The 15,103-nt window shown below is 40.3% G+C and overlaps 1 protein-coding gene across 1 annotated transcript in view; it reads left to right on the top strand.

Moving 5' to 3' along the window:
• The window catches only part of SV2C (synaptic vesicle glycoprotein 2C), a 49,285-nt gene that overhangs the window by 11,472 nt on the left and 22,710 nt on the right, over positions 1–15,103 (top strand). The window contains exons 4-9 of the mRNA XM_008578723.1: positions 1,153–1,263; positions 1,712–1,800; positions 5,658–5,822; positions 8,387–8,520; positions 10,153–10,356; positions 10,825–10,984. Coding sequence (XP_008576945.1) covers positions 1,153–1,263; positions 1,712–1,800; positions 5,658–5,822; positions 8,387–8,520; positions 10,153–10,356; positions 10,825–10,984 — 863 coding nt within the window. The remainder of the gene's footprint in view (positions 1–1,152; positions 1,264–1,711; positions 1,801–5,657; positions 5,823–8,386; positions 8,521–10,152; positions 10,357–10,824; positions 10,985–15,103) is intronic.

The following is a 15,103-nucleotide window of genomic DNA, read 5'->3' on the forward strand; positions in this document are numbered from 1 at the left end:
TGAGGGTCTTCTTTGGTGGTGGCTTTACAGCAATGCAGGGGTCTCATATAGCAGAAAATGGCGGAGCAGAGAAAACAAGCTGACTGTATTTGTAATCCCATATTTAATTCAGAAGTTAATTTTGTTAAGCACAGACATCTTTATTTAAATAGCCAGAAAGAGGCTACTGCCTACCTGGTATAATTTCAAAGATGCTGAAGGTCCCCAAATCACCTCTGTCAAAAGCCAGCCTTGGTACCTAGATTCTCACAGTAGACTTGCCACTTTGGATGTTGGCAGGATCTCCAGAAAAATCTGCTCAAGTCTCTCACAAGGGCAACATGTGGACATTTCCTTGTCCTCTCAGATTTATCAAAAACCAGTAAATTCTGATTAACAGGAAAAGGCAGACCAGGTCCACAAAAGAACTGTTCTTTCTTTTTTTTCTCTTCTCAGGATTTATTCTCTGCATTGAAAGCATTGCCTCTCCTGACCTGTGGTTCTTTTCCTTAGCAGAAGGAGGCTGACTTTACTCACAGATGCAGCTTTTCACATTGAACCCCCATTGCTTATTTCCCTTCTGTGGCTGACACATCAGTGTTGATGTTTGCAATCGAAACTCATTCACTCACCCTCACATCTCAGCCACCTGTGTACCTGCTGATCAGCCACTGTGGGTTAGGCTGTGGGAGAAAGAAGAAAGGGCCACAGTGCTGCTCTAAGGATAAAAGTCTGATGGGAAAGCTTTAAGAACTACAGTTAGGGGCCAAATCCATCAAATAAATAGGTTCCAAAGAAAAGTGTGTATAGTATAGTCACTTTAGTCCAAGCAAAATGATTCTTAATCTGGAGCTAATCTATCTGCATGTTTTAATCTCCTAATGTGCATCTTTGTGGCAATGATTCAAAGAAGGGCATTTTGGCTTCATATTATTCCGTGAATACTTGCTGTCCCCCTATTTCCCTCTCTCTCATTTTTTATTCAGTTCTTTCAGCTGCTGTTTGAATCTGTGTACTTACACCAGTGGTCTCATATATGTATGGAGTGATTATCAAATACCTCTTACTTTTTATTGGAGTCAGTGTTTGCTCTTTTAAAAACAAATTGTAAACCTAAGGTCAGCAACTGAAGAGAAGAGAACTCAGCACTTTGCACTCTGTTGCTCTCTACAGGTGAACAAAATCAAAACCCCTAAACAGATCGATGAGCTGATTGAAATTGAGAGTGACACAGGAACATGGTATAGGAGGTGTTTTGTTCGGATCCGCACAGAACTGTATGGAGTAAGTAACAAGTCTCCAGGGACATGCATGCCAATTTGATGCATTTGAGGATGGTCAGAAGAAGGGGGTGACTGTGCTTGTCCCATGAGTGGGGCTCTTCACCCTGTACCCCCAACCCCTGATTCCTGCACAAGGACTGGATCATCAGACCCCCTTTTCCAACAGTTAGCCAATGCATTCCATCTTTGGGAGGGAAGATGTTAGGACACGGGTCTTGGCAGGGGCGGGGTCCCTTGGAGTCTTGAGTTACTTTGACCCCTGGCCTCCAGAAAGCTAAAAAATGAAAATTACAGCATTTGGTTTCTTATGACCTTTAGCTTTTACATTTTAAGTTGAAATGAATTCAGCCCAATGAAAACAGAGCTTTTTTATGATTTGGTGGAAGGGGTAGGGGAGTGGGGTTGACTAAGTAATCGCATGAGAAAACTAACTCTCTAATATTTCGTAGATTTGGCTGACATTTATGAGATGTTTCAACTACCCAGTCAGGGAAAATACAATAAAGCTTACAATTGTTTGGTTCACCCTGTCCTTTGGGTAAGTGATGTTTAATTCTTGGTGAGCAAAATCATTAAATGTCCACATTATAACTTCCAGTCATGATACTTCCTTTTCTTATACCATTTGATTCTGTTAACCTGCTAGGAAAGAAAAATAGTTTTTTCAGGTTAGATTTGCTGACATTTAAAGTTTTTATAAACCAGTTATTTTATTTATCTTGTCCTAAAGCCAGGGAGGCAAAGCCTCCCTGTATTTGGAAAGTTTGGTAAGTCCCTGAAAGATTTGCCCCTGTGAGTTCTCCCCCATCAAGCCCTCCTTTGCTGGGCTCCAGCCACACCAGCCTCTGCTCCTCCTGGAACATGCCAGACCTTACCCTCTCTCCACCAGCCACTGCCTGGAATGCTTCTCCTAGACATCTGCCCAGCTCATTCTCCAACCCCCTTAAAGTCTTTCCCCAGATGTCACCTTCTCAGTGACATACCTTTTTAAAAATGAATTGTAATGCCTCAGCACTCCCTGTCCCCTTCCCAACTTCATTATTCCCCCATGGCACTTTCTACCTTCTAATATGCAAAAGGCTTCTTTATTCTGTATGAAGAATAAAATTCTGGCTTCTCCCTCTGGATGCTCCACGAGGAGACAGGGTTTAAACTGTCTTGTTTCCTGATATGTATCCCTGGCATATAATAGGAGTTCAATAAATAGTTGTCTAAAATTCTGGCTTCTCCCTCTGGATGCTCCACGAGGAGACAGGGTTTAAACTGTCTTGTTTACTGATATATATCCCTGGCATATAATAGGAGTTCAATAAATAGTTGTTGTGAAATGAATAAAACTGCCATATATGTGTTCCAAGAAAAGAGGAGATAGGGAGAAAATTTCAGAATTTTATTTTCTAATTGTAGACATACTCACTTTAGAATGTGTGCATACAACTCTATAACCTGATTTACTGTTTAGAAAAAGGCAATTAGATAATACCCTACACTTTCAGTTCAATAAGATCTTGTTGCCTGGTAAAGATCAATGTTTATGCTACAAATCCCATCTCTTACCAGCCCCACATTTAAACAGGCAAGTGATGACTGTTCATTCCCAGTCTCCGTGAAAGGTAATATAGGGAGAGGAGGAAGCTGGGGTCAGGAGACCTGGCAGCTCATTCTGCTGTGTGACTTGGTTAGCCGTGTGATTTGAAGACATTACGTAGTTTCCCTTCCTCATTTCTAAATTAAGAGGGTTGGTTTAGAATATGTAAAGTAATTCCCCACCCAAGTTCTAGAAAATTCATTAATCTCTGAAGGAAGAGAGGGCTGAAAATTAACATATATTAGGGGCCCACTGTGTGCTAAGCACTTGGTTAGATACAAAGACAAAGATAAGCAAGAGAGAAGTCCTACTCTCAAGGTGTGAAGAGTTACATGGTAATCATTATCTGGCTTTTTTATTTTGATTACTTATTCATTATTGACCAGATTTTAAGCTTTCTGATTTCCTTGCTGTGATATCCCAGAACCTCAACAATACCTAGCATTCAATAAATGTTTGATAAATAAATGAAAAATTAGCTGAGACTCCTCCACATCTTTGATGATGGACTGGATGTTCCAGAGTAATGTGCTTTCCTTCTTTGCTACCATTTTCAAGTTTTTTCCCCGTTTATGTGACTAGAGGGCAATGCCATAGATGTGCATCCCTGAGTCATTTCTTATGCAGTGACCACCCTCACACCCCTGCAGTAATTAACTCATGATCTAGTAAGAGAAGGGGTTGGAATCTATGGCAACCTGAGGCAGAGATGTTTCAGGAATCCTGATGACAGAAACCAGTCGTGCTGTCTTTTGAGTACTCTCTATGTGCTGCTAGGTACTTTGCAGCCCACCAGGAAGGTGGATACTACCATCATTCCCATATTAGAGATGGGGTAACTGAGGCTTGATAACTGGCCCAAGTTCATGCAGCTGGCAAGTAGCAAGGCTGGGAATGGATCCCAGCCTGCTTGCCTGCCAAGGCTGCGCTAACACCCACTTCTTTCCCTATGTAGCTAAGTGTCACTGGGGATAAGCTAGAGCAGTGGTTCTCAAACTTCAGTGTTCATCAGGGGAATCACTGGAGGACTCCACCCACAGAGTTTTTGGTTTGCCAGGTCAGGATGGGCTTGAGTTTGCATTTCTAACAAGTTCATGGGTGATGCTGATGCTGCTGGTCTGGGAACTCCACTTGGGGATGTTTCTTTAGAGTAGCACTGTCCAATAGAAATATAATGTAAACTACATATGTTATTTTAAGTTTTCTGGTAGACACACACCCAAAAATAGTAAAAGGAAACAGGAAACAGGTAAAATTAATTTTAATGCTGTATTTTATTCAATTCATTATGTCCAAAATAGAATCATTTCAACATATAATCAATGTAAAAATTATTAATGACTGATTTTCAATTTTTTAAAAAGTCTTCAAAATCTTGTGGCATTTTGTGTTTACAGCATATCCCATTTTGGACTAGCCACATTTCAACCGCTTAGTAGCATGTAGTTAGTGAAAGAAAGTGAGCCGAGACGCTGGGTACTGATCAAGCTTTATTAAAGGAAAAGAACCTGCTAGGCTGCACCCAAAGTGACGGCAGCCCATGGCTGCCCTCAAAGTGGAGGACAGCACCATGTGTGGGGGTGGTAGAGCTTATATAGGGCACCAAGGGTTGGCTGTTACCATCAAGGAGGGGCATTATGCTAATGTGGAAACTATGTGACCAGGGTGGAACTGTACCCTTGCAGAAGCAAAAGGGTTTCTGTTTAAGTCATGAGGCTTCTAGTAAAGGGAGGGGTTTGGTGCTGGAGTGGGAGACAAGGCCGGCCGCTATTTTGTGCTTATTCTGTGCACAATGATGCCAGTCACGTCTGAGATCCATCAGTTAGTAGCTACTGTACTGGCCAGCATAGCAGCGTGATGCAGCTGTTAGAATAACACGAGAGGTCAAGAGGCAGAAAGTGAATATAACCTGAATTTTTAGATAATAACCTGAATACCCCCTTTCACAACCTTGAACAACCATGGGAAATGGAGCTTTACCCCCAGGCTAGCAGGATCACAGCAGTGTAGGAACCATTAGTAAAAGAGGTCGTTCTTTAAGGGCTCTCACAGATCTTGGATCCAAGAGTTTGTGCCACCAGACTAGGAGATGGAGTCTCTCAGTGCAGCCTGGGATGATGAGAAAGACATCAGCACCAGGTTCCATGTGTCTTAGTGCATTTGTGCTGCTATAACAAAATGCCACAAACCAGGTAATTTACAAAGAATAGAAATTTACTTCTAACGGTTTCAGAGGCTGGAAGTCCAAGATAAAATTGCTGGCAGGTTCACTGTCTCGTGAGGGCCTCTGCTTCCAAGATGGTGCCTTGCTGCTGTGTCCTCTGGAGGGAAGGAACCCTGTGTCTTCACATGGCAGAAGGGATAGGAGGCCAAAAGGGAGGGGGGCAGCTTCCTCATACCTCTTTTATAAGGGCAGTAATCCCATTCTTGAGGGCTCCACCCCATGACTTAATTACGTCTTAATAATATCACTTTGGGGGTTCCAACACGTGAATTTTGGGGTGACACATTCAGACCATAGCATCATGTATGGGTATAGGATGGGGTTCTTTCTGTATGTCTCCTCCCAAAGGAAGGTTTCAGGAATTACAAAACTGGGGTTCTCCAGCTAACCCCAGGGCATCTCTGTAGCCTGATTTTTGTAGATTAATTGTAGGGTAGGAAGACATGCAGATTACTCTGTGGAGATTTATTCATAATGTTATACGAAGCCAGTCATAATTGAAAGTGCTTCTCTGGGAATCACCACCACTCTGAAAATGTCAGGGCTGGTGCATTTACAAACTCACATTTCTTTGTCTTTGCAGGTACTATGGATTATCTGTTTGGTTCCCTGATGTCATTAAACATCTGCAATCGGATGAATATGCATCACTAACTAAAAATGTGCAGAGAGATAAATATGCAAATTTCAGTATTAACTTTACAATGGAAAATCAGATTCATACTGGAATGGAATACGACAATGGCAGGTCTAGAAACTTCGAAATAACTTAATTTGCTACCTATTCACAAAAACTTACTTCTTATTAGCCTTCACTGCACTGAAACATGCATAGGGGTTTTTTTTGTTTGTGTTGTTTTGTTTTATTTTGTTTAAAGAAAAGGTACAAGGAAATCAGTTACTTCACTTAAAACAACTTCCAAAACTGAGTTGCTTCACATTTATTAAGTAGTGGAATTGACCAGTGTGAAAAGAAAATTTAGAGAAGCCCTTTAAGAGAGCCATGAATATAAGGAAGAGAAAAGTAAAGAATATGAGAAAATAAGATAGGCTGTAGTTATTTAATTCAGAGAAGAAATCTGAAATGTAATTTGATGAATCTTGTATTCCTGAGAAAGGGGACCACTTTTCAGGATTCCTTTCTTCTCCACTATGCTGAATCAGAATTAAAGTTAAATTGTATCATAAAGAGTTTCAATTAAAGAACAGTAATGATTCCTCAAAATTAAGGGCTTTGAAAATATGGAAAGTGTTAGCAAAGGATACTTTTGAGTGGGGGATCTGGAATGTCTCTTGATGAGGAGATAGAACTAGCTCAGGAAGGAGGTTCTGGTTCATTCTCTCAGAGAGGGAAAAGGATGGACTAGCTGCTTGTTTGTATCCATTTATTTGTTGTCTGAGCAAATAATTGCTGGTGTGAGTTCATGATAGCTTACACCATTCTTAGGAAATTGTCCCCATTTCAAAAGTAACAAAAATTAAAATCTCAAATAACCAGTTTCCTGGGGCAAAAACCAGTTAGAAAGATGAAAAAGAATTCTGTGGGATCCTTATGATCTGTGTAATGGAAAGGAGAGCTATCAACTCGTAGGTAACTGTTCGAATTAGCACTTCAAAGAGGGGCCTAATCATAATCCAGCCTATATAGGATCACCTTCACTCTCCCGCATACAATACTGACTTCAATCTGCACTTGTATTTCACAGAAACTAGCATCAAATGCTCTGAAAATTTATTTTATTTTAAAAAGTATTACAAAAATTTACTTTGCTTGTTATTTTAAAAAGTATTGTTACTCCATTAGAAATTTCTAGTATATGTTTATGTCTCTGACAGTTATGTTTTTAGCAATATTTATTAAAGCTCTAAACTGGACATTCAGTCATCACTTACAATTTTTTACATTAGCAAGATAATAATTAATAATTTTAACAGTATTAAAATTCTTGGAAAATATATACATTATACATTTATTTTAGAAGATGATAGAAAAGAAATTTTTTGGCTTTCAGGAAAATTTGAAATACTGCTGGCTCACTCATTTATTAAAAATAGCTTCCCTATTCAACATTGTTAAATGGCAACTCTTTATGTACTGATAGGGAATAACATCCAAAGTAGAATATAAGACGGAGCAATGTGTAGCTAGGACTCTATATACAGAATGCTCCAGAAGAGCACACGAGAGACGGACAGCAATCTCTGGGCAGAGCAACTGGATGGCTTGGGGATGAGTGGGAAAACATGTACCTTTTCCTATTTCAGCCTTTCGAATTTTGTACCATATACTCTGTGTGTGTATTATCCATTCATAAACTAAAATTGCTTCTCCTTTCCAAATTCAGTTCCATTTTAGAAAATTGACAATCTTGTTAAAATGTGCCCTCATTTATCCTGCTTTAGCGCATTGCATTTTCCTCTTAGTAATTAGCTATGTATAAATTCGTAGTCTCTTAACAAAGTACCAAGACACGTTGACAAATATTTATCTGTGTCTGTTGGGAGTTCTTATCAATGCTGATAAGGTCTGAATCATAAACTCTTCTAAGATGTTATGATTATTATGACAATTGTCATCATCACCACCTAGAACACATTCCTCTTTACAACACCCAAAAATGCATCTGAGCAGATGTCATCATTCTACATGTTTCCAAAAATAAGAACTGTCATCATTCTATTTCGTTCAAGGAATATTTGCTGGCTGAGAGAAGAAAAATACTACTGGAAATGAGTGTGGCTGTGAGTTTATTGACCCCCAAGCCAGTCATTTCTCACATACATGAAGCAGAATTCTCATGCTGTCTCTTCAGGATAATTGGAAGTCCCTACAGTAGAATGAAGAAGCCTTGGGTTTTCAGCTTAGGAAACAGACTTTCATTAAAAGTGTGTGAGTGGGAGCACATCAAGTTAGAGCCATTAACCCCAAATAGAGAATTTTCAAATAAAGCCATGCATGAAAAAAATAGTGTTGAAAAATAGTGGATATTCACAGGTATCCCCAAACTCTCTATCTTCAATTGCATACACCAGAAAAACATTTACTAACATTGCAAAAAGCTGAGTGAAGTTATCTTGAGTGTTCTCTCTTCTTTTGGTGTAAAATAATATTGGTGAGCAATGAGATAGCCACAGGACAGGATGGATGAAGAAAGACAGGAAAAGGAAAGAGCTTAGAAAATCCAGAAACCTATGTCCTTTATAATTTAAATAGTTTATAGTGAGGTACTGCAAATCTAAACCTGTTTAACTTAGCTTTGAACTCTGATGGATACAAGTCATTGATATGAATTTTTTGTGTGTGTTGGGCAGATTCCTAGGGGTCAAGTTCAAATCTGTAACTTTCAAAGATTCGGTTTTTAAGTCCTGCACCTTTGAGGATGTGACTTCAGTCAACACCTACTTCAAGAACTGCACATTTATTGATACTGTTTTTGACAACACAGGTAGGTGCACTACGTAGCACTGCCTTTACCTGGGGCCTCTTCAAAGGGCACAGCTCTTGACAGAAATGTGATAACCATGTGATAGTGTGGGCAGAGGCTTACATAGGAAGTGGAGATTAAAGTGTAAATGACCAAGTTCCCTAAATCAGGTTGGAGTAAAGGTAAGCTTGTACTGTCTGTCTTTGTCAGGTTTAACGCAAATGGGGTTCCTGACAAAGTTCAAAGTTGGCAAACAGAACAAAATGAAACAAGGTTGGAGTAAAGGTAAGCTTGTACTGTCTGTCTTTGTCAGGTTTAACGCAAATGGGGTTCCCGACAAAGTTCAAAGTTGGCAAACAGAACAAAATGAAACAGAATCAATCCTTTGGTGAATCATTTTTAAAGCAAAGAATTAACCTGTAGTTTGTTTTGATAATCCTTGTTTCGAAATCTGGTGTTTGCTTAAAGTGAGCATGCCTTGACTCTACAGTCAACAGAGATGGACAACATGTGACTATGCCCAATCAGGCATATTTTTGAGCTCAATTCATATCATGAAGTCTGGAAAACTCCCCAGGAAAAAAAGGAAGTGAAATAAACATTGATTGAGCACCTACTAAATACTGTTTCCTACTCCAGGTCATTAGACATTTGTTATCTCATTTAGTTTTCACAATAGTTGAGGTTTAGAAAAATTAAGTAATTTGGCCACACTCATAGAACTAGTAACAGCTGATGTTTGAGCCCCACCTGATTTCAAAGCCCATGCTTTCCCACCCCCACACATTGATCTATCTGTCCTGCATCAGCGTCTATCCTGTTGTCAGCCCTGCCTTCTTGGTGCAGGCAGGAGCCAGCTCTGCCAAGATCCAAAAGAGAATGGGGTTGGGTGTCTTTGTTTTTTGTTTTTTAAACAATGTGATCTATCACGGTTTTCTAATCCATTCAACCTCCAAAGACCAGCTTTTTTGGCAGAGCTCGATCAGCAAGGAAAACAGTTTTGATTCTCACAGCCTTTTAGCAGAACCCACCACCACCTGCAACCCTTCCTGGATAAATCCAAGTTCAAAAAAAGGTCAGCAGTGAATGCTAGTGACCTTCAGATGAAGCTGACTCTCATTGCTCAGTGGATTCATTCACATGGGCCTTAAATTATAAATTCATCCCCAAGGACCCAAGGAAAGACCTGTTCCTTCCCTGTGCCTCAGAGTTCCATAAAATGGCAAGGATAAGGCCAATTCACGCACATTTTGAAACAAATTGTTTTTATAATTTCATTGTGGAAGCTATTAGTACTATAATGATAGTCTTTATGTAACATATAATTAAGACAAAGTACTACTGTAGAAGAGTAAGCAAATAATATAATTAGCAATGGCCAACCATAGGAAATCAGGAGATAACTGGAGTCTTTAACTTAATTTATTCCTTTATTCTTCAAAGGTATCCTTTATTCAGCTACTTTGTAATGTGAGGTCCCAGATTAAACCTCCCCTGGCCAAGAGAAGACGCAGGAAGTCAAGCCAGCCCAGGCCCTGAGGCCCTCAGGAATTTACAGCACCGTGACACTTTTCTGAATTCCCGATAGGCTTTCATATACTGCTGCATATCTGTTAAGAGTTTGATGAGCTGTCTTTGTTTTTGTTTCTACAGATTTTGAGCCATATAAATTCATTGACAGCGAATTTCAAAACTGCTCGTTTTTTCACAACAAGACAGGATGCCAGATTACCTTTGATGATGACTATAGTGCCTACTGGATTTATTTTGTCAACTTCCTGGGAACACTGGCGGTGTTGCCAGGGAACATCGTATCTGCTCTCCTGATGGACAGAATCGGGCGCTTAACGATGCTAGGTGTGTGCTCCATTTCATGTAAAATAAAAGAGCTGCCCTTGCAATCTCCAGGGAGCCTGTTTCCCACAGTACCCCCTGCCCCTTAGGAATTTGCCTCCCATGAGGAGAAATCCCTTTGACATTTCATTAGGACTAAATTGTAGTGAAAATTATGTCTAATTACATTTCATTTCAGCAGTTTCCATGAGTTAACAGACTGAAAAACTAATTATGTGTAACTAATGTGTATTTTTCCACTTAAGTAGCTGAGTAGTGGATGATGTGCATTTCATACACACTCTGCTCAGAAGGCAGTTAGAGAGACAAAGCTTTCATTCAGGTGAGCACACCTGTACTTGAGCTTTGTGGAACCCAGTCTGCAGCTTCCCCTTAGAATTCAGTTTTACTGAGAGATCTCAAAGACCCAAGCATCCTTGCTGTACTAAGATGACAGGAAACATTCCAGCCTTTCGTGTGCCTTGTTGACAGGTGGCTCTATGGTGCTTTCGGGGATCAGCTGTTTCTTCCTTTGGTTCGGCACCAGTGAGTCCATGATGATAGGCATGCTGTGCCTGTACAATGGATTGACCATCTCGGCCTGGAACTCTCTTGATGTGGTCACTGTGGAACTGTACCCCACAGACCGGAGGTATGTTGAAATGGGCCTCCAGGAAGAAGCACTCCAAACCCCATGGGACCACAAAAAAAAATCATTTGAAAATAAGCCAACTGTTGGGCAGGCCCGGTGGCACACTGCTACAGTGCGCCGCTTGGGAGCGCGGTGGCGCTCCCGCCAAGGGTTCGGATCCCACATACAGACCGGTTCCCGCTCACTGGCTGAGTGAGGTGCGGGTGCAACACCGAGGGTTGCGATCCCGTTGCCGGTCCCGGTCCGGTACGGGCGCGACACTGAGGGTTGCGATCCGTTGCCGGATACGAAAAAAAAAAAAAAAAGAAAATAAGCCAACTGTCAATTTGCCCAAGCAAGTGAAAATCCAAAAAATATCTGGCTTCTGAAGTTGTAGGTTCCACTTGTATATTTTAAAAAGAAAAATATAGGTGAATACGAGGGGGTCTTCAAAAAGTTCATGGAAAGATTCGCTTTATCTTTTAATGCTATTTTTCCATGAACTTTTTGAAGTACCCTCATATAATTCCTAGCAGGAATTAATAGGGCAGTGAAATGAGTGAAGGAATTTGATTGTGTCCATGACTTAGTTTGTCAACTAAAAACATGAGGAAGCTGTAATGAAGCAGGGAGGATTAGGATTTAATACCCTATCTTGCCCTGCGTCTTGAGTGGCTAATCAGTCCTGAGAGGGTCATTACATTATGTTTGCAGGTGTCTGCATGAGCTCTGCATCAAGCAACCACAAAGAGGTCTCTAGAACGTATTTCTTGACCTTCCTGGTCTGTTGGAGAAAAACTCAACATATTTATAGTTACAAAAAAAAAAATTGCTATTAGAGAAAAACTACTCATCTAGTCCCAAAATGGAGACACAGAGAGACTTTGTGCCTCATTTCAGAGAAAGGGCCAGAAGGTAGGGCTTTGGGGCAGAGCTTCAGCAGCTAAATAATTAAAAGAATAGAGCCGTGTTTTGCCATTTGGTGTTGCTTAAAAAAAAAAAAAAGGCTCACATATTAGGCAGGTCCTTCCTATGAGAAACATGGACTGTTGTTGGAAAGGTTAAACATCAACTAAGATAAAAACAGAAGTTGCTTTTTGTGTTAGCTCAGGTCCTCTGAGAAACAGATGTGAAGATGGGATTAAACATGCAAAGATTTTATTAGGGGAAATGTCTGTGTGAGAAAAAATGGTGATTCCATGTGTCCCAGGAAGCAGCCTGACATAGTACTCTTGTCACATTCAGTCATTTGCTGCGAGCAGCATGTGGGAAACATGTCCTCTTTGCACAAGCCAGTGCAATAAATTGAAGGTCCACGAGGTGCATTCTCACTGCGGCCACACTGTTGCTGGCAGACATTCTCCAGGACTTACGCAGATGTTATCGTATACCTTGCCAGAAGTCATTCCCTTTAGTGATCTACAAGATAACTTGTCCTCTGGAGCAGCATTGCCACGGCCAGAGTGAATTAGCTAGTGCTAGCTAATCAGCTAGTATGTGAAAGCGTTTCAGGCTAAAACCTTCTCTTCCATCTTTACCATGTTCCTCTGGATCACATTGGGAGGTCTCCACTGATCTCTAACCCAGCTGTTAGAGAAACCCTAATTGTTTTGTGTGTAGTTACCCTATAGCTTCTTCTCCCCCTGGAGGCAGAGCAGAATACAAGAATACAGAATAGAATACAAGAATTCTTGTTATAGGCTGTGTCTTACTTAGTCCACTTATGCTGCTATAACAAAAAATCTGAGACTGGGTAATTTATAAAAAAACAGAAATTTATTTTCTCACAGTTCTGGAGGCTGGACTCCAAGGTCAAGGCATTCGGTGTCTGGTGAGGACTGTGCTCTGCTTCCAGGATGGTGCCTGTTGCTGCCTCCTGGCTGTGTCCTCACATGGCAGAAGGCAGAAGGGCAAAAAGGGCCGAATACTGCATGAAGCCTCTTTTATAAAGGCCATAGTCCCATTTACAAGGGAGGAGCCCTCATGACCTAATCACCTCCTAAAGACCTCACCTCTTAATACTATTGCATTGGAGGTAACATTTCAATGAGAATTTTGTAGAGAACCAAACATTTGAACCACAGAAGACTGTCATTTTCATAACAGAACTTCAGAACTGCCGACTTCTTGTCCACTTTCTAGAGTCTGTCCTTAATGATCAGAATAGTACACTGATTTCAGGCTCCAAACTAAAAAGTAGCCTCTTGAGCCATTTAACAGCCAACTCCTGTCAAAATCCCAGTCAAAATTATTATCTTTGAGCGGCATAGTGTAAGGTATATTTTAAGTACTATGAAAATTATAACACTTGAAAGCCATATTTGTCACCCACATTACAGATCCATATGGATTCATACCTTTGACTTTTACCAGGGGTTACATTTGCATTTATGGTGAAAACACGAATGAGGACACTGTCCACTATAGCACACATTTTCCTCTATGCAGAGACCGCCATGAAAAGTGAACATCTCAGAGCTGGGTTCTACGAGCAATTTTGTAATCTCCCCCCCACCCCCAACAAGAAGCTGCTGTCTCTTCACTTCATATGATAAAAATTGTGTAGTTCTTCCACTGTGTTCTCTGTTGTGCAATCGGGAGCAGAAATCTAAATTAGTATGGTGTGGATATTTGTTTTGCTTTTCCTTGTCCCAATTTTCCCTCTTTTGTTCCCATTTCACTAATTCTGTGTCTTTTAGATACTACCCTAGATCATTTCACAAAGAGGCAGGAAATTTTGAAATTAAAAATACATGTACTTATTGATGGGCTGGGTGGTTAGCTCAGTTGGTTAGAGCATGGTGTTGGTAACACCAAGGTCAAGAGTTCGGATCCCCATACCAGACAGCCACCAAAACAAAAAACAAAAGAAAGTATATGTACTTATTGAGTAGCACTTTTCTGTGCCTTAAAAATGAAACGAAACAATCACCACAAAAACTCTTCCATTCTCTAAGTGTCATCACCATTCTTCTATCCTTAAAACCTCAGCGTCAAAGACAAGCATAATATAATGATTGCAGAGCCTTAAACAGACACATGGTGACATTTCAGCTTTTTCATCAGAGTGGTGGGAACATGGACAGTGACTGAGACGTGATGACTTAAGGGGCACAGAATTGGGGGGGAGGACCCTGAAAAGCACCTTTAACTACTTCACAGACTTATTGTGAGGACTCTAGGCTGGTAGCACTTCCCTACTGGATCTTGCTGGGGTCTTGTAAGAAGAAACATGTTTATGGAGCTGTGGGGGGATCAGTTTCTTGATAAAAGCTTAGGGAATCTTCTCAGTGCATTCCAGGATTCTCTTTGACACCAAATATATGGTATCTTTTTCAACACCTATCAGTTCTCCAATTCTGACATTATCTATCTGGAGTTAGCATCAGAACCACAAGTTAATGGGCTCATACGGTTCCCACTTCAGATTCCAGCTGCAAATGGGTTGCCCAGGCTATGCACAAATTTGGGGATTACCATGACACCCTCCTCAGGTTTGATGATTTGCTAGAATGGCTCACAGAACTCGAAAAACTGCTATAGTTACTATTACAGTTTTATTATAAAGAATACAAATGAACAGACAGATGAAGCGGGACACTGAGATCCAGAAGGTTTCTGAGCACAGGGTATGGGTAAAAGATATAAATTGGAAATTCATAAAAGAAGAAATATCAACAAGCACTAAGCATATAAAAATGCTCAGCCTCACTAATAATCTAAAAGAATTGCAATTTAAAGCAATGATGGTATCTAGTTTTCTACTACTGCACAGAGGAATCAATATTTAAAAGATAAATAAAACCCAGTGTTAACTGGGGCAGGTGAAAGGTGGAATCAGTGCTCAGAGACTATTGTGGGAATTCGAAAAGCAGATGCAACATTTTTAGATGGGGATCTACAATCTAAATGGTTTTTTCCCTTTAGGTATAAGGTGTTAGTTTCCCTGGTGGATTTCAAGATTTTTTTTTTTTGGTCTGGTGTAAATTCTTTGGGTTTACCATCTTTAGGTGTTCTCAGCTTCTTGAATCTAGGTTTATGACTCTTGCCAATTTGTGATGTTTTCAGGCATTATCTATTTTGTCAAAAGACAAAATTACAACAAATTTAGTTTAAAGATCTAATTGGCTTTTTTTTTTT

This window comes from Galeopterus variegatus, unplaced genomic scaffold (assembly GCF_000696425.1).
Source record: "Galeopterus variegatus unplaced genomic scaffold, G_variegatus-3.0.2 Scaffold1749, whole genome shotgun sequence".
In the NCBI taxonomy this organism is placed as follows: Eukaryota; Metazoa; Chordata; class Mammalia; order Dermoptera; family Cynocephalidae; genus Galeopterus; species Galeopterus variegatus.